Below are 25,258 nucleotides of genomic sequence, written 5' to 3'. Positions count from 1 at the left end.
AATCTGATTCATTCAGAAAGACTTTTTTTATCCAAAGCAACTTATAAATGATGAAAATCGCAAGCGATTTGTCTTAGAATTCTTGGTCACATGACCCAAGTTAAACAGCTGAGGTGTTTATAGCAGCTACACGTTTGGGGTTTCTTTAAGACTGTTATTTCAGCAAAAATACAGTAAAAATTGTGAAATAGTTTTGTAATGTAAAACAGCTGTTTTCTAAGTGAATATGTGTTAAACTGCAATTTATTTCTGTGATGTGCATTAATATTTCGCTTATATGTTTAGCTTTTGGTTATTTTGTTCCATGTTTTTGTCATTTTTATTAGTTTTTGGTTGTTTTAGTATCACTATTTAGATTTCATGTGTTTTGATTTCAGTTTTAATTATTTGTTTCCAATTAGTAATTTGCCAAGGCATCACTTCCATTTTTTTATATCTTTTAAGTGGGTCCAGGGGCCTGTTACATAAAACAAGTTTACCAAATAATCCAGGCTTATTTCAGTAATTCTGACTTATTTTCACTTGATTTGGTTTCTGAAAGCAAAATTACCATAGCTCAAGCTCAGTCACTGTGGCAACTTATGCTGGCAAACTAACCTGGTCCGGAGCAGGCTAACTGTCAGGCTAAGCTGAGCTCCTCTAACTCTGACCAATAGGAACGCATCGATATTACCACTGACACTCTCACATACAGTCAGTTTAATTTATTATCGGTCCAAAAATAAAAGTATACAGAAAATACACCTTAAATAATCAAATAAATAAAAAAATAGGCTACAACCAACTGTATTTAATGTATTGTGCCCAAAATGTAGGCGAATGACATTTTAACACAGTTGCTACTTCAGTTGATCAGAAGTTTCTAGCCATGCAGCCTTTCTCTCTGAATTTATGACAGCTGTACCTTTTATGGTTATTAGAACATTAAAACATTACAATCTAAAATGGCTCTTTGAAGCATTAAAGCATAAAAACACAATCAAAAGTTAAAATCACTGATTATTGTGTTGAATGCCGAGCTGAAGTCAATGCACAGCATTCTAACATAGGAGTCTTTATTTTCTAGGTGAGTAAGAGCCAGGTGGAGGGTGGAGGAAATCCGTAGAGCGGTTTGGACGGTATGCAAACTGGAGCGGGTCGAGTGTGTTGGGGAGGCTGGTTTTGATGTGGTGCATGACTAGCCTCTCAAAGCACTTCATCATGATTGGAGTCAGTGCTATGGGATGGTAGTCATTTAGACAGGACACAGATTTCTTTGGTACCGGTATGATCGTTGTGGATTTGAGACATGTGGGGACGACTGCCTGGCTCAGCGAGGTGTTGAAGATATCTCTTAGGACATCTGTCAGCTGTGCAGCACAGCCTCTCAGAACATGGCCAGGTATGTTGTCAGGACCCGCAGCCTTGCGTGGGTTAATCCTAGATAAGGTCTTCCTTACAGACAGAGCGCCCGGTCGTTGGGAGGTGTGGGCAGTTTTTGTGCAGGTGTGTCATTCTGCATTTCAAACAATGAATAAAAGTGGTTCAGTGCATCGGGGAGGGATGTGTCATCATCACAGGCCTATGGTGGGGGCTTGTAGTCAGTGATGGTCTGAATGGCTTGCCACAGGCACTGTGTGTCTCTGCTGTCTGTGAAGTGATTGTTGATATTTTTGAGCATATGACCGTTTTGCATTTTTGATGCCACAGGACAGATTGGCTCTTGCTGTTTTTAGGGCTGCTTTATCTCCTGATCTGAATGCTTCATCTCTGGTCTTTAGCAGCCCACGAACCTCTGCTGTCATCCATGGCTTCTGGTTTGCACGTGTGGTGATGGTCTTGGTGACTGTCACATCATCAGTGCACTTTTTGATGTAAGCAGTCACAGTTTCGGTGTACTCATGCAGGTCTGTGTGGTTGTTGTAGGTGGCTGCCTCTTTAAACATGTTCCAGTATGTGCACTGAAAGCAGTCCTGTAGTGCTGAGGTGGCATTGTCTGGCCATACTGTGATCTGCTTTTGAACCGGTTTGATGAGTTTGAGAAGTGGTCTATATGCTGGGATTAGCATAACAGAGGTGGGGTCTGAGTACCCGAGGTGGGGGCGGGGTACAGACTTGTAAGCGTTCTTTACTGTTGTGTAAACAAAGTCCAGTGTGTTGTTTCCCCTTGTTGCAAAGTCACATGTTGGTAGAACTTTGGCAAAACTGTCTTTAAGTTTGTATGGTTGAAGTCACCGGCTATGATGAAAAAGCCGCTGGGGTTATTTGTTTGTTGTTCACTGATGGCGCTATACAGTTCACGAAGCGCGTCTTTAGCGTTTGCACACGGGGGGGGATGTAAACCGCGACAATAACAATGGCCGTGAACTCCCGCGGTAGGTAGAACGGTCGACACTTCACAAACATAAACTCCACCAGCGATGAACAGTGTTTTGATAATACCGCAGCATTATTACACCAGTCCTTGTTGATATACACACACAAGACACCGGGTCTTGCCAGATAGTGATGAATCTCTATCCGCTCGGTAGCTGGTTAGCCCGTGCTGCTGAATGGCGGATTCCGGGATGTTGTTGTTTAGCCATGTTTCAGTGAAAACATACACACAACAATCCCTTGCCTCATGCTGTGTAGACCGACTGAGTTGAATTAAGTCCAGTTTGTTTTCCAGAGAGCGAACGTTTGAGAGCATGACTGTTGGAAGAGCCGGTCTTGTGGGGTTAGCTCTTAGCGTAGCTCGTATACGTCTGCGCTTACCGCGCTTCCGTCCTCTCTCACGCAGCTTGCGACGCTGCCTTGTGCGGGTAGCGTCATTAGGCGAGGCCGTGGTCTCGAGGTCCAGCTCCAGTAGTAAACAAAGGCCTCGTAGCTTCTCAGTAGCCGCCGGCGAGAGTTGGTGTTTGTACGCGTTGCCGATATCCAAAAGGCTTTGGCGATCATATATGTGTTTGGGAGTGATTTCCTTGTGAGTTAGCGGTAATTTTACACTATTTGGAGACGAACAGATGACATTAAAAGACATAAAAAGCACCGTCTTTGGGACCCGGAGCAGACACTGCGTCTGACCGCGCCGCCATCTTGGATCAATCAATCTTCAAGCATGGATGATCAACTGGCCCTTCAATTGGTCTGTGCAGTTATTTTATCTGAAAGAAAGAAGAAACCACGACAAAAGGGAATATGGCAGAAACAATGACTTGGAAGACGTGGATAACAAGAACTGTCAGTACTGCAGAAAGAGTTGGAGTTAATTAAACAGTACAATGAAACTTAGTTGATTTGATTAATTTGTGGATTTTCGTTTCTCTTCATAAAGATCCATGATAAGACCGATTATACCATCTGCACTGTGATTGGCTGGATTAGTTCCATCATGTCATTGTGTCACTCACATTACCAGATCACATGGCGATAATATCAAACAGGGCTGAGTTCAGCCCTGAAAAAACGGTGCAAAACGTTTATCAAACGTAAACGGTGGTGCGTTGAACAGAGTCTGATGAAATCGGTGTAAATACGTGTTTAATACTGCAAAATACGCTCGATGTTACAGTCATTGTTCTTGCCGTCCAGAATAAAAGACAACATCCCAATTGAGTGAAGGGATTTGTGGAAACTGTGGTTCCTAATTATTGTGATCCAACATTTGCCTCGCATTTCAGGTGAAGGATAATCCACTTCTTACCTCCGAGACTGTGTTATGATCTATATGACCTTATTATTTTTATTGTAGCACCGATTTGGTCACGATCCCGGGGTTTTGTCGCAGACTATGGAAATCTGTCCGCGACAGCAAAATCCAGCCAAAAGTCCCATAGTGTGAGCCTGCCTTAAGAATAAAACAATCCAGAAATGTCAAAACGTCAACAACTGGATTCAGCTAATGCAGGATAAAACCAAGACCGAATTCAAAATGGCAGAAATTAATACAAGTATGCTATTTTTAATTATGCTCAAGTTTGTTTTTCATGCATGTAACAAGGATAATTGAATCAATGAGAATCACACAGTTGCATAAGCTCCAACTCATGCAAGTCTGGAGAATCGTGAGGATTAATGAAGAGGGAGGAGCTATCATTAATTAGCTGAAATCTGTAGAGTACAAAAAGACCAAAAGGCTGCACTTCTAAATTGTGACTAGCTGTTGAACAATGGCTGGAATTTGGTGGTTGTTTCAGATTTTGGCAGTTTGTGCTTTCTGTCATGCTGTTCCACAGTGGAGTAATTTGCCTCAGAATCCTCAAGCTCTGATGTTCCAGCAAACTGACCAGCGGTTTCAGAAGCCAGTTCAACAGCAAACTGACCAGCGGTTTCAGAAGCCAGCTCAACAAACTGCCCAGTGGTTTCCTCCGCAGTTTCAGAAGCCAGCCCAAGAGCAAACTGACCAGCGGTTTCAGAAGCCAGCTCAACAGCAAACTGACCAGCGGTTTCAGAAGCCAGCTCAACAGCAAACTGACCAGCGGTTTCAGAAGCCAGCTCAACAGCAAACTGACCAGCGGTTTCAGAAGCCAGCTCAACAGCAAACTGACCAGCGGTTTCAGAAGCCAGCTCAACAGCTAACTGACCAGCGGTTTCAGAAGCCAGCTCCGATACAAACTGACCAGCGGTTTCAGAAGCCAGCTCAACAAACTGCCCAGTGGTTTCCTCCACAGTTTCAGAAGCCAGTTCAACAGCAAACTGACCAGCGGTTTCAGAAGCCAGCCCAACAGCAAACTGACCAGCGGTTTCAGAAGCCAGCCCAACAGCAAACTGACCAGCGGTTTCAGAAGCCAGCTCAACAAACTGCCCAGCGGTTTCCTCAGCAGTTTCAGAAGCCAGTGGCCCAGGCAGAGTACCTTGATAAATGTGCTGTAGCTGATTATGAGCACATCCAATGTGGACAACCTGGGATCAGTGGTGCTGAGTGTGAAGCTATCAACTGCTGCTTTAACGGACAGCAGTGTTACTATGGGAGGGCAGGTAAGCTTTCTCAATCTTACTGTTCATGTTAAACAGATTCTCAGCACTAACCTGTTCTTGTACCTTTTGTTCCAGTGACTGTCCAGTGTATTAGAGATGGTCAGTTTGTGGTAGTGGTGTCTAGAGACGTTACTCTGCCTAGACTGAGTCTGGATTCGGTTAGTCTACTGGGTGGAAATGACCCACCTTGCGGTCCTGTGGAGTCCACGCCTTATTTTGCTATATACCAGTTCCCTGTGACCGCATGTGGCACGAGCATGATGGTGAGCAGCTGCTTCTGGTGTAATTCTGCTTTGCTTATGGACTGGATGCCAACAGTGTTGCTATTCACAGGAGGACCGCGGATATGTGGTGTATGAGAACAGAATGACCTCCTCGTATGAAGTTGGCATTGGACCGTTTGGTTCCATCACTAGGGACAGTCATTTTGAGTAAGTGATCTATGACTTGGTGTGAATTTTAACCTTTGATAAATGCTACAAGCTCACCGTCTGTTGTCCAGGCTTCTCTTTCAGTGTAGGTACTCTGGAACTTCTGTTGAAGCTCTGGTTGTGGAGGTCAACTCTGTTCCTCCACCTCCACCAGTAGCTGCTCCTGGACCTCTCAGGGTGGAGCTCAGGCTGGCCAATGGCCAATGTGTAACCAAAGGGTGCGCAGAAGGTGAGGTCTTATCCTGTGTCTCCCTAAAGCCTTTCAAACTTGAGTGTGGTTAAACCCCAGTGTTCCTCAGGGGATGAGGCCTACACGTCCTACTACAGTGACGCTGATTATCCCGTCACAAAAGTCCTGCGGGAGCCTGTGTATGTTGAGGTGCGCATTATGGAGAGGACTGACCCCAACATTGTCCTGATGCTGGGACGTTGTTGGGCAACTTCAACCCCCAGTCCACTCAGTCTCCCCCAGTGGGACCTTCTGGTTGATGGGTGAGTGTACAGCCGATCTTATCCAGTTTGTCTACTGGGAGGCGCTTTCTAACCTTCTCTCTCTTTCTTCAGATGCCCTTACCAGGACGACCGTTATCTGACCACACTGGTTCCAGTGACTGGATCGTCTGGTCTTCAGTTCCCAACCCACTACAAGCGCTTTGTTGTGAAGATGTTCACATTTGTAGCTCCAGCCTCACTGGCTCCTCTGCAGGAAACCGTATGCCCCCCATTACTTGACCGGTTTTGTTTTTACTACTTGTGGATTCTATGACTTGCTCCTCTCTTCCCTGTCAGATCTTCATCCACTGCAGCACAGAGGTGTGCCATCCATCTTCTGGCTCTTGTGAGCAAAGCTGCACCAGGAAACGTGAGTTCTTGCTTTAACTTGACTAGCAGAACTGAGAATTTATAAGCGCGTTCACGCTCCTAAAATTTCTCTTTCAGGAAGAGACACCGCTATCAAGGCCAGGTCTAGTGAGCAGACAGTGGTTTCTAGTGGAGAAGTTACTCTGGTCCTGTAAATCTAGTGTTTTTAATAAACCTTGCAGAACACCAAGATGTTTTTGTCTATTGGTACTTTTTGACTTCGCCGAATCTGATATTACGTGCCTCTTCCGAGTGCCTTTTTCTCCCCCACACTTTTAAACCAAGGTTCCACGACCTTTTGTACAGTCATGCCTCGACTCAGAATGCTTCTGTACGAGGCATGACCCTTATCCAACCTCCAGTTGTTAACCTGGGCCACTGCATGGGGTACCAAATTAAGTGTTAATCATTAGCTTTTCATTAACAGGACGTTTGGCCCAACCAACATGCACTTATCCCATCAAAGTGTGCATACACTTTGCTGGGGAGCAACTGGGTTTTTGGGGTTGTTCAAGGGCACCTCAGCTGTGGGTATGGAAGGTAGTGTTATACACTCACTCCCTTGTATAATTCCTGCTGGTACTGATACTTGAATCCTTGACCTTTTGGGTTACTAGTCGGTCCCTCCAGGATGTTTGTAATTGCCACAGATCTTGGACTTGGACATGTCCTGTGACATCGCAACACGCATTCAAAGAAAGGTTGTATCAGTTTGAAAAATGGAATGAAGAGCCTTGTGTTCTCATACCGATTTACAAGAGCTACATTGGACAAACGAATCTGGCCGGAGCCGCAGGCTGCTCTCGATCACGTGACCCCATTATACTATACGGTCTAATTTGCTGCAGAATCAACATCGGTCAAAAAATTGTGAAGCATTCAAATTCGGCACAGAATTGATAGCTACGGATATCAAGGCAAGTTTATTTATATGGAACATGCACCGTGGTAATTCAAAGTGCTTTACATGAGTGAAGGTCATTAAAAATAATCACAGCAATAAAAACAAGGAATTTTAAAGTGATATACAAATTGATTTAAATGAATTTTAAAACCGTTAAGAGAAAATGATTATCCATAAAATGCAGTCCTATTGGACATAGCGCAGTGCTCATTCAACAAATGCACAGCTAAACATGAGTTTTGTGTCTGGATTTAATGGTGGCTAATTTTTTTTGCACAGCTGGGGCCTGTTCCATAAAACAAGTTTACCAAATAAGCCAGGCTTATTTCAGTAATTCTGACTTATTTTCACTTGATTTGGTTTCTGAAAGCAAAATTACCATAGCTCAAGCTCAGTCACTGTGGCAACTTATGCTGGCAAACTAACCTGGTCCGGAGCAGGCTAACTGTCAGGCTAAGCTGAGCTCCTCTAACTCTGACCAATAGGAACGCATCGATATTACCACTGACACTCTCACATACAGTCAGTTTAATTTATTATCGGTCCAAAAATAAAAGTATACAGAAAATACACCTGTGTATTTGCCTACATTTTGTGCCCAAAATGTAGGCGAATGACATTTTAACACAGTTGCTACTTCAGTTGATCAGAAGTTTCTAGCCATGCAGCCTTTCTCTCTGAATTTATGACAGCTGTACCTTTTATGGTTATTAGAACATTAAAACATTACAATCTAAAATGGCTCTTTAAAGCATAAAAACACAATCAAATGTTAAAATCACTGAATTAAAAATGTAAATTTATAATAGAAATCAGAGTACATTTTAACTGATAAGAGGAACACACATTTAACTCATTTGAGCTAGTGATTAACAGTTGCGGCTATCATAAAAATACACATATGTAGGAAATTAAAATTCTATGTGTCACATTTAATGTCCAACAACATATTTTAGCAGAATGTATATTTTATTCAGAATTCTGGCGCTAGTATTCTATTCTGCTCTGTGTGTGTAGCGCAGCGCTCGTTCTCTCGCATAAGCCCCGCCCACTCCTGACAGCTAAATGGATATATTTGCATGGCTTTCTGACATTTACAGATGTAAAAAATATACCTGTGACGTATCAATTATGCACTGAGGAAAACACAATGTTTCAAATGCGTTAAACAGCACAAATATTCGCTGTTTGCTATGGTGGATCGATTTGATCCATGATCGACATTAAGGGCTGCTTCAGAATAAGCGTGTACATCACATTATCCTGACTCACTGAACCTGGATAGCATTAGTCAGATTGCGTGAACTTGAATTGTCGTTTATGGAACCGCTTTAGTCCCGATTTGTTAGGTTATTTCAAGTCAGGTTTTGGACTTTAATCCCCGCTTTTCTTAGCGTCTTTTATGGAACAGCCCCCCGATCTCTTCTGGAAGCTGGTTCCAATGGTGTGTGACATAATAGCTAAAAGCGGACTCCCCTTGTTTTGTGTGAACCCTTGGTATTTCTAACTGACTCTATCCTAATGGTCTGAGTGGTCCATTAGGTTACTATTCCGTGAGCATATCAGCAATGCATTTAGGTCCTAGGCCATCTCTACTATAGGAAAGGAAGAATTGTGTGAACTTGTTAAATCAGCTAAACCAACAACATGTTAGACCCTATTCCAGTTAAACTACTAAAAGAGGTGCTTCCAGAAGTCATAGATCCTCTTTTGGCTATTATTAATTTGTCATTAGGATATGTCCCCAAAACCTTTAAATTGGCTGTTATTAAGCCTCTCATTAAAAAAAAAACAACTTGACCCCCAAGATCTAGTTAATTACAGAGCGATCTCGTATCTCCCTTTTCTGTCAAAGATGCTAGAAAAGGTAGTATCCTCACAGTTATAGTCCTTCTTAGAGAAAAATTATATGTGTGGATTTCCAGTCAGTATTTAGACCTTCCCATAGTACTGAGACTGCTCTGAGTTACAAATGACCTGCTGTTATCATCTGATCGTGGTTGTATCTATTAGTGCTACTGGATCTTAGCGTTACGTTCGACGCTATCGTTCACAACATTCTTTTGAATAGACTAGAAAACTTTGACATTATTGGAAGTGCATTAGCATGGTTCAAATCGTACTTATCTGACCGCCATAAATTCGTAGCAGTGAATGCAGAGGTATATCGATCACAAGTGCAGTATGGAGTACCTCAAAGCTCAGTACTAGGGCCGTTACTTTCACGATTTACATGTACAATATCATCAGGAAACACGAAGTTAGAGGTGTTAAAAATAGGTGTTAATTTAGGACCTAAATCCCCCAAAAGTAATAACCTAGAACATCGTCTAACACTTGATGGCTGCTCTGCTCCACATCCATTACGTTCTCAAAACTCTTGCCATTTGATAATGAATGAATGATGCATTTATATAGCGCATTTATTGTGCATTGCTGTACACCCAAAGTGCTTTACAATCATGTGGGGGGGTCTCTCCTCAACCACCACCAGTATGCAGCATCCACTTGGTGAGTGATAGAGCCAATTAAGTGGATAGGGATTACTAGGAGGCCATGATTGATAAGGGCCAGTGGAGGGAATTTGGCCAGGACACCGGGGTTACACCCCTACTCTTTACGAGAAGTGTCGTGGGATTTTTAGTGACCACAGAGTGTCAGGACCTCGGTTTAACGTCTCATCTGAAAGACGGTGCTTTTTACAGTATAGTGTCCCCGTCACTATACTGGGGTGTTAGGACCCACACAGACCACAGGGTGAGCACCCCCTGCTGGCCTCACTAACACCTCTTCTAGATTCTACCTAGAATATCAAAATCAACTGAGGTTGATCCTTTTTCTATTTAGCGCCCAAACTCTGGAACAATGTACCGAACACTGTTCGGGAGGCAGACACACTGTCAGTTTAAATTTGGATTAAAGACCCATCTCTTTATCCTGGCGTACACACACACACCTAATATTCAAATCCGTTAAAGGATTGTTAGGCTGCATTAATCAGGTCCAGGAAAACTCCCCATAACACAATGTACTCGTTACATCGTAAGAAGATTGACATCTACACTAATATTAGTCTGTTTTTCTCTTATTCAGAGGTCACATTAGCCGCCCAATCCAGTCCGTATCCAGCCCAGATGGTCACTGCAGTCACCAGATCCAGTTCATATCCAGATCAGATGGTGGATCAGCACCCAGAGATGACCTCTACAGCCCTGAACAGTGGAGACCAGGGTCGAGTTTCGTAAAACAAGTTTACCAAATAGGTCAGGTTTATTTTAGTTAGATTTGTCAGTTGATTTGGTTCTAAATCAAACTAAAATAAACCTGGCCTATTTGGTAAACTTGTTTTATGTAACAGGCCCCTGGACACCTAGATGAGCCCCAGAGAGGTCCCCGCCACTTAGACAGCATCGGGAAAAGACCACTGGAACCCTTACAATCTGACTGTGCTGCAGTTGAACTGCTGGTTCGTTTGGCCAGAGGAGAACTTGCCCCCCGACAGAGCCTGGTTTCTCCCAATTCTGGCACCGAGTTTTGGTTCCTTGCTGATGTCGACCTGATTGCAAAAGACACCATTGAAACTGAACACTGAATTCAATAATGAAATTCCTTTAACTGAAAGGAGCTTAATCTTGTCATTTTACGTTGACAACATTTTCCTATTTTGATAGTGCAGTTTTGCTTTGACAATTTGCATTGCTAAAAGCGCTGCATAAATAAAGGTGACTTGGATGTGATGAATGCATGTTGGTTGGGCTAAACGTCCCGTTAACAAAAAGTTAGTGACTAACCCTTAATTTGGTACCCTATGCAGTGGCCCAGGTTATCAAGTCGAGGCACGACTGTACAAACGGTTGTGGAACCTTGGTTTAAAAGTGTGGGAGAGAAAAACCCACAAACTCGGAAGAGGCAAGTAATATCAGATTCGGCAAAGTCAAAAGTACCAATAGACAAAAAGATCTTTTTATTAAAATCACTAGATTTACAGGACCAGAGTAACTTCTCCACTAGAAACCACTGTCTGCTCACTCGAGCTGGCCTTGATAGCAGTGTCTCTTCCTGAAAGAGAAGATTTTAGGAGCGTGAACGCGATTATAAATTTTCAGTTCTGCTGGTCAAGTTAGAGCAAGAACTCACGTTTCCTGGTGCAGCTTTGCTCACAAGAGCCAGAAGATGGATGGCACACCTCTGTGCTGCAGTGGAGGAAGATCTGACAGGGAAGAGAGCAGCAAGTCATAGAATCCACAAGTAGTAAAAACAAAACCGTTCAAGTAATGGGGCATACAGTTTCCTGCAGAGGAGCCAGTGAGGCTGGAGCTACAAATGTGAACATCTTCACAACAAAGCGCTTGTAGTGGGTTGGGAACTGAAGACCAGACGATCCAGTCACTGGAACCAGTGTGGTCAGATAACGGTCGTCCTGGTAAGGGCATCTGAAGAGGAGAGGGAGAAGGTTAGAAAGTGCCTCCCAGTAGACAAACTGAATAAGACCGGCTGTACACTCACCCATCAACCAGAAGGTCCCACTGGGGGAGACTGAGTGGACTGGGGGTTGAAGTAGCCCAACAACGTCCCAGCATCAGGACAATGTTGGGGTCAGTCCTCTCCATAATGCGCACCTCAACATACACAGGCTCCCGCAGGACTTTTGTGACGGGATAATCAACGTCACTGTAGTAGGACGTGTAGGCCTCATCCCCTGAGGATGAACACTGGGGTTTAACCACACTCAAGTTTGAAAGGCTTTAGGGAGACACAGGATAAGACCTTACCTTCTGCGCACCCTTTGGTGACACATTGGCCATTGGCCAGCATGAGCTCCACCCTGAGAGCTCCAGGAGCAGCTACTGGTGGAGGTGGAGGAACAGAGTTGACCTCCACAACCAGAGCTTCAACAGAAGTTCCAGAGTACCTACACTGAAAGAGAAGCCTGGACAACAGACGGTGAGCTTGTAGCATTTATCAAAGATTAAAATTCACACCAAGCCATAGATCACTTACTCAAAATGACTGTCCCTTGTGATGGAACCAAACGGTCCAATGCCAACTTCATATGAGGAGGTCATTCTGTTCTCATACACCACATATCCACGATCCTCCTGTGAATAGCAAAACTGTTGGCATCCAGTCCATAAGCAAAAGCATAATTACACCAGAAGCAGCTGCTCACCATCATGCTCGTGCCACATGCGGTCACAGGGAACTGGTATATAGCAAAATAAGGCGTGGACTCCACAGGACCGCAAGGTGTGTCATTTCCACCCAGTAGACTAACAGAATCCAGACTCAGTCTAGGCAGAGTAACGTCTCTAGACACCACTACCACAAACTGACCATCTCTAATACACTGGACAGTCACTGGAACAGGTACAAGAACAGGTTAGTGCTGAGAATCTGTTTAACATGAACAGAATAAGATTGAGAAAGCTTACCTGCCCTCCCATAGTAACACTGCTGTCCGTTAAAGCAGCAGTTGATAGCTTCACACTCAGCACCACTGATCCCAGGTTGTCCACATTGGATCTGCTCATAATCTGCTACAGCACATTTATCAAGGGGCTCTGCCTGGGCCACTGGCTTCTGAAACTGCTGGTCAGTTTGCTGTTGAGCCAGCTTCTGAAACCGCTGGTCAATTTGCTGTTGAGCCGGCTTCTGAAACCGCTGGTCAGTCTGCTGTTGAGCTGGCTTCTGAAAGCGCCGGTCAGTTTGCTGTTGAGCTGGCTTCTGAAAGCGCCGGTCAGTTTGCTGTTGAGCTGGCTTCTGAAAGCGCCAGTCAGTTTGCTGTTGAGCTGGCTTCTGAAAGCGCCGGTCAGTTTGCTGTTGAGCTGGCTTCTGAAACCGCTGGTCAGTTTGCTGTTGAGCTGGCTTCTGAAACCGCTGGTCAGTTTGCTGTTGAAGTGGCTTCTGAAAGCGCTGGTCAGTTTGCTGTTGAGCTGGCTTCTGAAAGCGCTGGTCAGTTTGCTGTTGAAGTGGCTGCTGAAACCGCTGGTCAGTTTGCTGTTGAGCTGGCTTCTGAAACCGCTGGTCAGTTTGCTGGAACATCAGAGCTTGAGGGTTCTGAGGCAAATTACTCCACTGTGGGACAGCATGACAGAAAGCACAAATTGCCAAAATCTGAAACAAACACCAACTTCCAGCCATTGTTCAATAGCTAGCCACAAAGTAGAAGTGCAGCCTTTTGGTCTTTTTGTACTCTACAGATTTCAGCTAATTAATGATAGCTCCTCCCTCTTCATTAATCCTCACGATTCTCCAGACTTGCATGAGTTGGAGCTTATGCAACTGTGTGAAACTTGAGCATAATTAAAAATAGCATACTTGTATTAATTTCTGCCATTTTGAATTCGGCCTTGGTTTTATCCTGCATTAGCTGAATCCAGTTGTTGACGTTTTGACAATTCTGGATTGTTTTATTCTTAAGGCAGGCTCACACTACGGGGCTTTTGGCTGGATTTTGCTGTCGCAGACAGATTTCCACAGTATGCGACAAAACCCCCAGATCGTGACCAAATCATTGCTCGTTGTGGTAGCTGAAGCTCGTTAAGTATGAGCAGGTCAGCAACTTGATCCGAACCCGTCTTGAACTATCACAGACGCTACGACATTTTCAAACCTGGGGCACGTTCAGGCTCACACCGTTGCCTAACGTTTTGCTATGGTTTCCAGATTGAACGACATGTTTCCTGGAAACGGTGTGTAACGGGGTTTGAGATACGTTTTCTCATGTTTGGTGGGTGTTTCAAAAATGTCAGCCCATTCAGCAGAAACATGTATATAAACCACGCGGTATTAAAGAGACAGCTCGCACTATGGGTCCAAGTGAAGTCGTTTACAAATGTGTCCACTGCAGCTCAGTATACGCAACAATTGAAGATATTAAGACGTTTGTCATAAGAGTTTTATAGTAACATAGCATATCAACATGATGATGGTGAATTTGTAAGTAAATGTAATTAACATCAAAATAAATTCACAAGAGCAAGTATATTGTTTGCACATGTTTATTTACATTAAAAGCAAAATAACTGAAATAATAAGAGCACAAGTATAAATCTGGAACATCTTTAGGTCTGTCTAAATATCATGTAGTAATTGCAATGTCTTCTGTTCCGGTCCGTATGCTTTCCTTTGGAAAGTGTGCTAGACACTGATTAATGTAACATAAAAATACTATACATATTTTTATATTTTGCTATTGTATTGTGGAGTGACACTTTCATAAAATGTTCTATGCTCCTCTGATTATATAATGGTAAATATTACAATATCATAGCACAACAACAGTGATCAGCAATAATGATAAGCCTCATAATCACAATAAAAATAATAAGGTCAAATAGATCATAACACAGTCTCGGAGGTAAGAAGTGGATTATCCTTCACCTGAAATGCGAGGCAAATGTTGGATCACAATAATTAGGAACCACAGTTTCCACAAATCCCTTCACTCAATTGGGATGTTGTCTTTTATTCTGGACGGCAAGGGCAATGACTGTAACATCGAGCATATTTTGCAGTATTAAACACGTATTTACACCGATTTCATCAGGCTCCAAAAATTCTTCAAAAACAACACAAAGAATGGCCTTCTCAGCTGCCATAGTTGCAACACTTCAGAACATCAGAACAGGGTGTTCAACGCACCACCGTTTCCGTTTAATAAACGTTTTGCACCATTTTTTCGGGGCTGAACGCAGCCTTGTTTGATATTATCACCATGTGATCTGGTAATGTGAGTGACACAATGACATGATGGAACTAATCCAGCCAATCACAGTGCAGATGGTATAATCGGTCTTATCATGGATCTTTATGAACAGAAACGAAAATTCACAAATTAATCAAATCAACTAACTAGAAGTAAATTTAACAAATGCATAGATTGTGCATATAATACCACCTTTCATTGTACTGTTTAATTAACTCCAACCCTTTCTGCGGTACTGACAGTTCTTGTTATCCACGTCTTCCAAGCCATTGTTTCTGCCATATTCTCTTTTGTCGTGGTTTCTTCTTTCTTTCAGATAAAATAACTGCACAGACCAATTGAAGGGCCAGTTGATCATCCATGCTTGAAGATTGATTGATCCAAGATGATTTTACAATACATATGTATGGGGGGGGTGGGGGGTGGGGGTGTAGGACGATTCTAGGAGTACAGACAAGGACTTTTAAGGGGCTTAAGAGTTTCTTTAGAAAATGGAAACATGGAGAGAAGAAATGCATTGCACACAGTGAGTTAATAAGACGCTACACATTAGATCGTGCAGGGATCATGTTTGTGACCGATATTATTAGAGACACACTAACAACTCCGACACCACGCTGAAATGCCATAGCGCCAGAAATGGACGTAATCACTACATTAACATATCTGGCAACTGGAAAAATGCAACTATGCAGCAGTGATGATTTGGGTCTGTTACAGCACTTATTAGGCTATGTCTCTGTTCATGTCCTATAAAATACTGTATGTATGACAGCATGGTAAATAAAAAATAAAGAATATATATATATATATAATGTGTGTGTGTGTGTGTGTGTGAGGAAGAGAGAGAGAGCGAGTACGGTAAAACAGGAAAAATTACGTCTGTAATTTCAAAGTGAAGGCTTATAATATACCCTACTCTTAAAAGCGCTCTTTTATTTCCTTCTTGAAAAACCAATCACAGTCTTCAAAAGACTGTGTCATTCCTAGCAACGGGGTCAGCTCCGCCTCCTCACTAAGATAAAAGTTTTTGTCTTTTCCTCGCTCAGAGTTGCTCTCAGATCGGTCCTGAATCACTTTTAAGCTAAGACTCCTAGTTAGACATTTTTAAGCTAAATTAGGAGCTCTCTAAGAGGATTCTTAGAATCTTTAGTAATACGGGCCCAGATGTACAAACCAGACCCTCCCACCTCTGTAATAAACACGGAGATGTTAGTCCCGTCCGAACTGGTACATGAAAAATCGCAGACGTCAGGTGATAAGAATCGAAACTCAAACTTAGTTTAGAAAACTAGTCCCGTCCGAACAGGGCTTTTGTTTCAAAATATCAGAACAAATGCCACTGATGTGGAAACCAGGAAAAACATTGTTCAGTAAACCCAAATCTCCACGCTTCACCATGGATTTAACATAACTACAGGAACAACTTGGTGAAATGAAGTCAACACTTCAAAGCTTTGAGTATTACCAAATTTGAAAATTATTTTTAGTGTGATTGACGTCATTTGTTCATCCTTCATAGGTTGCCTCCATTTATGAAACTAAAAGTTTCATAATGTAGGAAAGCAAACACTTATTTAAAAATAAAAAGGACATTAATTTACCACTATGTGGCTGCAGAGACTTATTGGCCATTTCCACTCCCTATATATACTGTATATATATATATATATATTTTATCAAATTATATTGAGACATTATGAATGACAATAAAAGTACATTTTATCTGCATCTCAACTACCCTGACAGCACAAGTAAATCTTCAAGACGTCTGTTAAAGATCTGGGCCCGTATTCATAAAGATCCTAAGAATCCTCTCAGAAAACTCTTAATTTAGCTTAAAAACTTTTACGTAGGAGTCTTAGCTTAAGAGCGATTCGGGACCGATCTGAGAGCAACTCTGAGTAAGGAAAAGACAAAAACTTTCATCTTAGTGAGGAGGCGGGGTTGACCCCGTTGCTATGTATGACACAATCTTTTGAAGACTGTGATTGGTTGGTTGTCAAGAAGGAAATAAAAGAGTGCTTTTAAGAGTAGGGTATATTATAAGCCTTCACTTTGAAATTACTGGCGGAATTTTTCCTCTCGCTCTTTCTCTCTCACACACACACACACACACATTATATATGTATATATATATTCTTAATTTTTTATTTACCATGCTGTCATACTTACAGAGCCGGCGCCAGGGCACCTCCATCGGGGGACATTTAAATTTCTAGAGGGGCACAAATCACGTTGTGTGTGTGTCGGGGGGGTGGGGGGCTGCAATCTGTGATCTCGTGCAGTTGCTGACGCTCGCTAAAGCGTGCAATCGCATTATGTGCGCTGTTTTATCGGTACTTTCACTTTCAAAATCGATCGCGTTCAGCAAGGAGGGGAGAGGATGGAAAGTGGGGGGGCACAGTAACTCGTTTGGAGGGGGGGGGGCACGGCCCGCGACGCCCCTTGGCTCCGGCCCTGCTTATTTACTATGTTTTATAGGAAATGAACAGAGACATATAAGCCTAATAAGTGCTGTAACAGACCCAAATCATCACTGCTGCATAGTTGCATTTTTCCAGTTGCCAAATATGTTAATGTAGTGATTTCTGGCGCTATGGCAATTCTGCGCAGTGTCTGAGATGTTAGCATGTCTTTAATAAGATCAGTCACACACATGATCCCTGCACGAACTAATGTGTAGTGTCTTATTAACTCACTGTCATGCATTGTGTGCAACACATTTCTTCTCCCTCTTCATTTTCGTCCATTTTCTCCGCTGTTAAAGAAACTCTTAAGCCCCTTAAAAGTCCTCGTCCGTACTCCTAACAAGTTTGACCTTAAGACCTCTTTTAAAAGTTAAGATGCGTTCTGAATTACTTTTTTCTTTACTAGGATTTTTTCTTTAATTTATGAGTAAACGCCCACATTTCTAAGAATTTTCTTAGAATTTTGTCACTAGGAGCTACTTTTTGCATTAAAATTCTTCATGAATACGGGCCCAGGGAAACATCTGCCTTGTAATCTGATAAACGCCTCAGAAGCAGTTTTACATGCATTCTAATAAATGTTTATTTGACATCTGACAGGAAACGTCTTAGAGACGTATATTGCAGATGAGCAAACACCCTAAAAAATACGTGTTGCATATGTAAAGGCAGACATCAAACAGACATCTCCGTTATGTACATGTGCGATTAGGGTGAGTGCTTTACTGTCAGGTGCTGGTGCCACCTTCTGTAGAACTTAATGGCACTGGTGTCCTCAAATGTTAGTCTGGAGCCCTACAATGGTTCTCGAAGTCAGAAAAGTTATAACAATAGAAGAAGGTTGTCCATGGTATATTTTCACTGCAAAACAATAACAAATATCATGTGTCAGGAGGTAGCTGTTTGCATGGGGTTTCAGAGGGGGGTGGGGTGATTTGAGTTCAGGGCTCTCACAGCCTGGGGGAAAAGCTGTTGAGCAGTCTGGCAGAGCGGGCTCTGATGCTCCGGTACCGTCTTCCTGATGGTTGGAGCTGGAAGAGACTGTGGGAGGGATGGGTGCAGTCCTTCACGATGCTGTTGGTTTTGCTGGAGCATCGTGTAAGGAAAATGTCCAGGATGGAGGGGAGAGGGGCACCGATGATCTTTGCAGCTGTGAGCTGGAGTGTCTTGTCACTGTCCGCTGGAGTGTCTTGCGGTCAGCAGCACTGCAGTTCCCGTACCAGACAGTGATGCAGCTGGTCAGCACACTCTCAACGGTGCCTCTGTAGAATGTGGTGAGGATGGGTGGAGGGAGACTTGCTCTTTTCAGCCGGCGGAGAAAGTGTAGGCGCTGTTGTGCCTTTTTGGAGAGTGACATGGTGTTGGTGGTCTAGGTGAGATCCTCTGTGATGTGCACCCACAGGAATTTAGTGCTACTGACTCTCTCCACAGTCGAGCTGTCGATGGTCAGTGGGGGGTGGTCAACGGAGTTTCTCCTGAAGTCCATCACAACCTCCTTGGTCTTCTCCACATTGAGGGACAGATTGTTAGTGCCACACCATTCAGCCAGCTGTGCCACTTCCTCTCTGTAGTGCGTTTCATCGTTGTTGCTGATGAGACCTACCACTGTTGTGTCATCAGCAAACTTGATGATGTGGTTGGAGCTGAATTTGGCAGTGCAGTCGTGGGTCAGCAGTGTGAAGAGCAGCGGGCTGAGCACACAGCCTTGTGGGGCACCTGTGCTCAGTGAGGTAGTGCTCGAGGTGTTGTGGCCGACACGGACTGACTGAGGTCTTCCGGTTAGAAAGTCCAGGATCCAATTACAAAGGGAATTGTTAAGGCCCAGCAGGTTTAGTTTATTTATGAGCTGTTGTGGGATTATTGTGTTGAATGCCGAGCTGAAGTCAATGCACAGCATTCTAACATAGGAGTCTTTATTTTCTAGGTGAGTAAGAGCCAGGTGGAGGGTGGAGGAAATCCGTAGAGCGGTTTGGACGGTATGCAAACTGGAGCGGGTCGAGTGTGTTGGGGAGGCTGGTTTTGATGTGGTGCATGACTAGCCTCTCAAAGTACTTCATCATGATTGGAGTCAGTGCTATGGGATGGTAGTCATTTAGACAGGACACAGATTTCTTTGGTACCGGTATGATCGTTGTGGATTTGAGACATGTGGGGACGACTGCCTGGCTCAGCGAGGTGTTGAAGATATCTCTTAGGACATCTGTCAGCTGTGCAGCACAGCCTCTCAGAACATGGCCAGGTATGTTGTCAGGGCCCGCAGCCTTGCGTGGGTTAATCCTAGATAAGGTCTTCCTTACAGACAGAGCGCCCGGTCGTTGGGAGGTGTGGGCAGTTTTTGTGCAGGTGTGTCATTCTGCATTTCAAACCATGAATAAAAGTGGTTCAGTGCATCGGGGAGGGATGTGTCATCATCACAGGCCTATGGTGGGGGCTTGTAGTCAGTGATGGTCTGAATGGCTTGCCACAGGCACTGTGTGTCTCTGCTGTCTGTGAAGTGATTGTTGATATTTTTGAGCATATGACCGTTTTGCATTTTTGATGCCACAGGACAGATTGGCTCTTGCTGTTTTGAGGGCTGCTTTATCTCCTGATCTGAATGCTTCATCTCTGGTCTTTAGCAGCCCACGAACCTCTGCTGTCATCCATGGCTTCTGGTTTGCACGTGTGGTGATGGTCTTGGTGACTGTCACATCATCAGTGCACTTTTTGATGTAAGCAGTCACAGTTTCGGTGTACTCATGCAGGTCTGTGTGGTTGTTGTAGGTGGCTGCCTCTTTAAACATGTTCCAGTCTGTGCACTGAAAGCAGTCCTGTAGTGCTGAGGTGGCATTGTCTGGCCATACTGTGATCTGCTTTTGAACCGGTTTGATGAGTTTGAGAAGTGGTCTATATGCTGGGATTAGCATAACAGAGATGGGGTCTGAGTACCCGAGGTGGGGGCGGGGTACAGACTTGTAAGCGTTCTTTACTGTTGTGTAAACAAAGTCCAGTGTGTTGTTTCCCCTTGTTGCAAAGTCACATGTTGGTAGAACTTTGGCAAAACTGTCTTTAAGTTTGTGTGGTTGAAGTCACCGGCTATGATGAAAAAGCCGCTGGGGTTATTTGTTTGTTGTTCACTGATGGCGCTATACAGTTCACGAAGCGCGTCTTTAGCGTTTGCACACGGGGGGGATGTAAACCGCGACAATAACAATGGCCGTGAACTCCCGCGGTAGGTAGAACGGTCGACACTTCACAAACATAAACTCCACCAGCGATGAACAGTGTTTTGATAATACCGTAGCATTGTTACACCAGTCTTTGTTGATATACACACACAAGACACCGGGTCTTGCCAGATAGTGATGAATCTCTATCCGCTCGGTAGCTGGTTAGCCCGTGCTGCTGAATGGCGGATTCCGGGATGTTGTCGTTTAGCCATGTTTCAGTGAAAACATACACACAACAATCCCTTGCCTCATGCTGTGTAGACCGACTGAGTTGAATTAAGTCCAGTTTGTTTTCCAGAGAGCGAACATTTGTGAGCATGACTGTTGGAAGAGCCGGTCTTGTGGGGTTAGCTCTTAGCCTAGCTCGTATACCTCTGCGCTTACCGCGCTTCCGTCCTCTCTCACGCAGCTTGCGACGCTGCCTTGTGCGGGTAGCGTCATTAGGCGAGGCCGTGGTCTCGAGGTCCAGCTCCAGTAGTAAACAAAGGCCTCGTAGCTTCTCAGTAGCCGCCGGCGAGAGTTGGTGTTTGTGCGCGTTGCCGATATCCAAAAGGCTTTGGCGATCATATATGTGTTTGGGAGTGATTTCCTTGTGAGTTAGCGGTAATTTTACACTATTTGGAGACGAACAGATGACATTAAAAGACATAAAAAGCACCGTCTTTGGGACCCGGAGCAGACACTGCGTCTGACCGCGCCGCCATCTTGGATCAATCAATCTTCAAGCATGGATGATCAACTGGCCCTTCAATTGGTCTGTGCAGTTATTTTATCTGAAAGAAAGAAGAAACCACGACAAAAGGGAATATGGCAGAAACAATGACTTGGAAGACGTGGATAACAAGAACTGTCAGTACTGCAGAAAGAGTTGGAGTTAATTAAACAGTACAATGAAACTTGATTTGATTAATTTGTGGATTTTCGTTTCTCTTCATAAAGATCCATGATAAGACCGATTATACCATCTGCACTGTGATTGGCTGGATTAGTTCCATCATGTCATTGTGTCACTCACATTACCAGATCACATGGCGATAATATCAAACAAGGCTGAGTTCAGCCCTGAAAAAACGGTGCAAAACGTTTATCAAACGTAAACGGTGGTGCGTTGAACAGAGTATGATGAAATCGGTGTAAATACGTGTTTAATACTGCAAAATACGCTCGATGTTACAGTCATTGCTCTTGCCGTCCAGAATAAAAGACAACATCCCAATTGAGTGAAGGGATTTGTGGAAACTGTGGTTCCTAATTATTGTGATCCAACATTTGCCTCGCATTTCAGGTGAAGGATAATCCACTTCTTACCTCCGAGACTGTGTTATGATCTATATGACCTTATTATTTTGATTGTAGCACCGATTTGGTCACGATCCCGGGGTTTTGTCGCAGACTATGGAAATCTGTCCGCGACAGCAAAATCCAGCCAAAAGTCCCGTAGTGTGAGCCTGCCTTAAGAATAAAACAATCCAGAAATGTCAAAACGTCAACAACTGGATTCAGCTAATGCAGGATAAAACCAAGACCGAATTCAAAATGGCAGAAATTAATACAAGTATGCTATTTTTAATTATGCTCAAGTTTGTTTTTCATGCATGTAACAAGGATAATTGAATCAATGAGAATCACACAGTTGCATAAGCTCCAACTCATGCAAGTCTGGAGAATCGTGAGGATTAATGAAGAGGGAGGAGCTATCATTAATTAGCTGAAATCTGTAGAGTACAAAAAGACCAAAAGGCTGCACTTCTAAATTGTGACTAGCTGTTGAACAATGGCTGGAATTTGGTGGTTGTTTCAGATTTTGGCAGTTTGTGCTTTCTGTCATGCTGTTCCACAGTGGAGTAATTTGCCTCAGAATCCTCAAGCTCTGATGTTCCAGCAAACTGACCAGCGGTTTCAGAAGCCAGTTCAACAGCAAACTGACCAGCGGTTTCAGAAGCCAGCTCAACAGCAAACTGACCAGAGGTTTCAGAAGCCAGCTCAACAAACTGCCCAGTGGTTTCCTCCGCAGTTTCAGAAGCCAGCCCAACAGCAAACTGACCAGCGGTTTCAGAAGCCAGCTCAACAGCAAACTGACCAGCGGTTTCAGAAGCCAGCTCAACAGCAAACTGACCAGCGGTTTCAGAAGCCAGTTCAACAGCAAACTGACCAGCGGTTTCAGAAGCCAGCTCAACAGCAAACTGACCAGAGGTTTCCTCAGCAGTTTCAGAAGCCAGTGGCCCAGGCAGAGCCCCTTGATAAATGTGCTGTAGCAGATTACGAGCAGATCCAATGTGGACAACCTGGGATCAGTGGTGCTGAGTGTGACGCTATCAACTGCTGCTTTAACGGACAGCAGTGTTACTATGGGAGGGCAGGTAAGCTTTCTCAATCTTATTCTGTTCATTTTAAACAGATTCTCAGTACTAACCTGTTCTTGTACCTGTTCCAGTGACTGTCCAGTGTATTAGAGATGGTCAGTTTGTGGTAGTGGTGTCTAGAGACGTTACTCTGCCTAGACTGAGTCTGGATTCGGTTAGTCTACTGGGTGGAAATGACCCACCTTGCGGTCCTGTGGAGTCCACGCCTTATTTTGCTATATACCAGTTCCCTGTGACCGCATGTGGCACGAGCATGATGGTGAGCAGCTGCTTCTGGTGTAATTCTGCTTTGCTTATGGACTGGATGCCAACAGTGTTGCTATTCACAGGAGGACCGTGGATATGTGGTGTATGAGAACAGAATGACCTCCTCATATGAAGTTGGCATTGGACCGTTTGGTTCCATCACAAGGGACAGTCATTTTGAGTAAGTGATCTATGACTTGGTGTGAATTTTAATCTTTGATAAATGCTACAAGCTCACCGTCTGTTGTCCAGGCTTCTCTTTCAGTGTAGGTACTCTGGAACTTCTGTTGAAGCACTGGTTGTGGAGGTGAACTCTGTTCCTCCACCTCCACCAGTAGCTGCTCTTGGACCTCTCAGGGTGGAGCTCAGGCTGGCCAATGGCCAATGTGTCACCAAAGGGTGTGCAGAAGGTAAGGCCTTATCCTGTCTCCCTAAAGCCTTTCAGACTTGAGTCTGGTTAAACCCCAGTGTTCATCCTCAGGGGATGAGGCCTACACGTCCTACTACAGTGACGCTGATTATCCCGTCACAAAAGTCCTGCGGGAGCCTGTGTATGTTGAGGTGCGCATTATGGAGAGGACTGACCCCAACATTGTCCTGATGCTGGGACGTTGTTGGGCGACTTCAACCCCCAGTCCACTCAGTCTCCCCCAGTGGGACCTTCTGGTTGATGGGTGAGTGTACAGCCGATCTTTTATCCAGTTTGTCTACTGGGAGGCACTTTCTAACCTTCTCCCTCTCCTCTTCAGATGCCCTTACCAGGACGACCGTTATCTGACCACACTGGTTCCAGTGACTGGATCGTCTGGTCTTCAGTTCCCAACCCACTACAAGCGCTTTGTTGTGAAGATGTTCACATTTGTAGCTCCAGCCTCACTGGCTCCTCTGCAGGAAACTGTATGCCCCCGTTACTTGAACGGTTTTGTTTTTACTACTTGTGGATTCTATGACTTGCTCCTCTCTTCCCTGTCAGATCTTCATCCACTGCAGCACAGAGGTGTGCCATCCATCTTCTGGCTCTTGTGAGCAAAGCTGCACCAGGAAACGTGAGTTCTTGCTTTAACTTGACCAGCAGAACTGAAAATTTATAAGCGCGTTCACGCTCCTAAAATCTTCTCTTTCAGGAAGAGACACTGCTATCAAGGCCAGCTCGAGTGAGCAGACAGTGGTTTCTAGTGGAGAAGTTACTCTGGTCCTGTAAATCTAGTGATTTTAATAAAAAGATCTTTTTGTCTATTGGTACTTTTGACTTTGCCGAATCTGATATTACTTGCCTCTTCCGAGTTTGTGGGTTTTTTTTTTTTTCTCCCCCACACTTTTAAACCAAGGTTCCACGACCTTTTGTACAGTCATGCCTCGACTTGATAACCTGGGCCACCGCATAGGGTACCAAATTAAGGGTTAATCACTAACTTTTTGTTAACTGGACATTTAGCCCAACCAACATGCATTCATCACATCCAAGTCACCTTTATTTATGTAGCGCTTTTAACAATGCAAATTGTCAAAGCAAAACTGCACTATCAAAATAGGAAAATGTTGTCAACGTAAAATGACAAGATTAAGCTCCTTTCAGTTAAAGGAATTTCATTGAGTTCAGTTTAAATGGTGTCTTTTGCAAGCAGGTCGACATCAGCAAGGAACCAAAATTCCATCGGTGCCAGAATGGAGAGAAACCAGGCTCTGTCGGGGGGCAAGTTCTCCTCTGGCCAAACGAACCAGCAGTTCAACTGCAGCACAGTCAGATTGTAAGGGTTCCAGTGGTCTCTTCCCGATGCTGTCTAAGTGGCGGGGTCCTCTCTGGGGCTCATCTAGGTGTCCAGGGGCCTGTTACATAAAACAAGTTTACCAAATAGGTCAGGTTTATTTTAGTTGGTTTGATTTATTGTCAGTTGATTTGGTTCTAAATAAGTCAGACTAACTGAAATAAACCTGACTTATTTGGTAAACTTGTTTTATGAAACGCGACCCTGGTCTCCACTGATGTTCAGGGCTGTAGAGGTCATCTCTGGGTGCTAATCCACCATCTGATCTGGATATGAACTGGATCTGGTGCCTGCAGTGACCATCTGGGCTGGATACGGACTGGATTGGGCGGCTAAGGTGACCTCTGAATAAGAGAAAAAC

At 44.0% G+C, this 25,258-nt stretch overlaps 3 protein-coding genes across 3 annotated transcripts; 2 read left to right on the top strand and 1 right to left on the bottom strand.

Moving 5' to 3' along the window:
• Window positions 1-3,079: 3,079 nt before the first annotated feature.
• Window positions 3,080-6,385, top strand: LOC306843546 (zona pellucida sperm-binding protein 4-like; the record flags this gene model as incomplete). Its single annotated transcript, XM_079375074.1, has 9 exons — window positions 3,080-3,106; window positions 4,785-4,938; window positions 5,014-5,201; window positions 5,272-5,369; window positions 5,441-5,598; window positions 5,669-5,861; window positions 5,934-6,081; window positions 6,159-6,231; window positions 6,309-6,385. The coding sequence occupies 9 exons, from the start codon at window positions 3,080-3,082 to the stop codon at window positions 6,383-6,385; spliced, it is 1,116 nt and encodes a 371-aa protein (XP_079231200.1).
• A 4,731-nt stretch (window positions 6,386-11,116) lies between these two features.
• On the bottom strand, window positions 11,117-12,665 carry LOC306843545 (zona pellucida sperm-binding protein 4-like; the record flags this gene model as incomplete). The annotated part of the gene is made up of 8 exons (XM_079375073.1): window positions 11,117-11,193; window positions 11,272-11,344; window positions 11,420-11,567; window positions 11,641-11,833; window positions 11,907-12,064; window positions 12,136-12,233; window positions 12,305-12,492; window positions 12,623-12,665. The coding sequence occupies 8 exons, from the start codon at window positions 12,663-12,665 to the stop codon at window positions 11,117-11,119; spliced, it is 978 nt and encodes a 325-aa protein (XP_079231199.1).
• An 8,584-nt stretch (window positions 12,666-21,249) lies between these two features.
• On the top strand, window positions 21,250-24,883 carry LOC306843544 (zona pellucida sperm-binding protein 4-like; the record flags this gene model as incomplete). Its single annotated transcript, XM_079375072.1, has 10 exons — window positions 21,250-21,276; window positions 22,729-22,882; window positions 22,957-23,144; window positions 23,215-23,312; window positions 23,384-23,541; window positions 23,613-23,805; window positions 23,881-24,028; window positions 24,105-24,177; window positions 24,256-24,328; window positions 24,757-24,883. The coding sequence occupies 10 exons, from the start codon at window positions 21,250-21,252 to the stop codon at window positions 24,881-24,883; spliced, it is 1,239 nt and encodes a 412-aa protein (XP_079231198.1).
• Between the last annotated feature and the right edge of the window lie 375 nt (window positions 24,884-25,258).

Source organism: Barbus barbus (assembly GCF_936440315.1).
Source record: "Barbus barbus genome assembly, chromosome: 24".
Lineage (NCBI taxonomy): Eukaryota > Metazoa > Chordata > Actinopteri > Cypriniformes > Cyprinidae > Barbus > Barbus barbus.
Note: the sequence above shows the minus strand (reverse complement) of the source record. Positions and strands in the feature narration are given on the sequence as shown.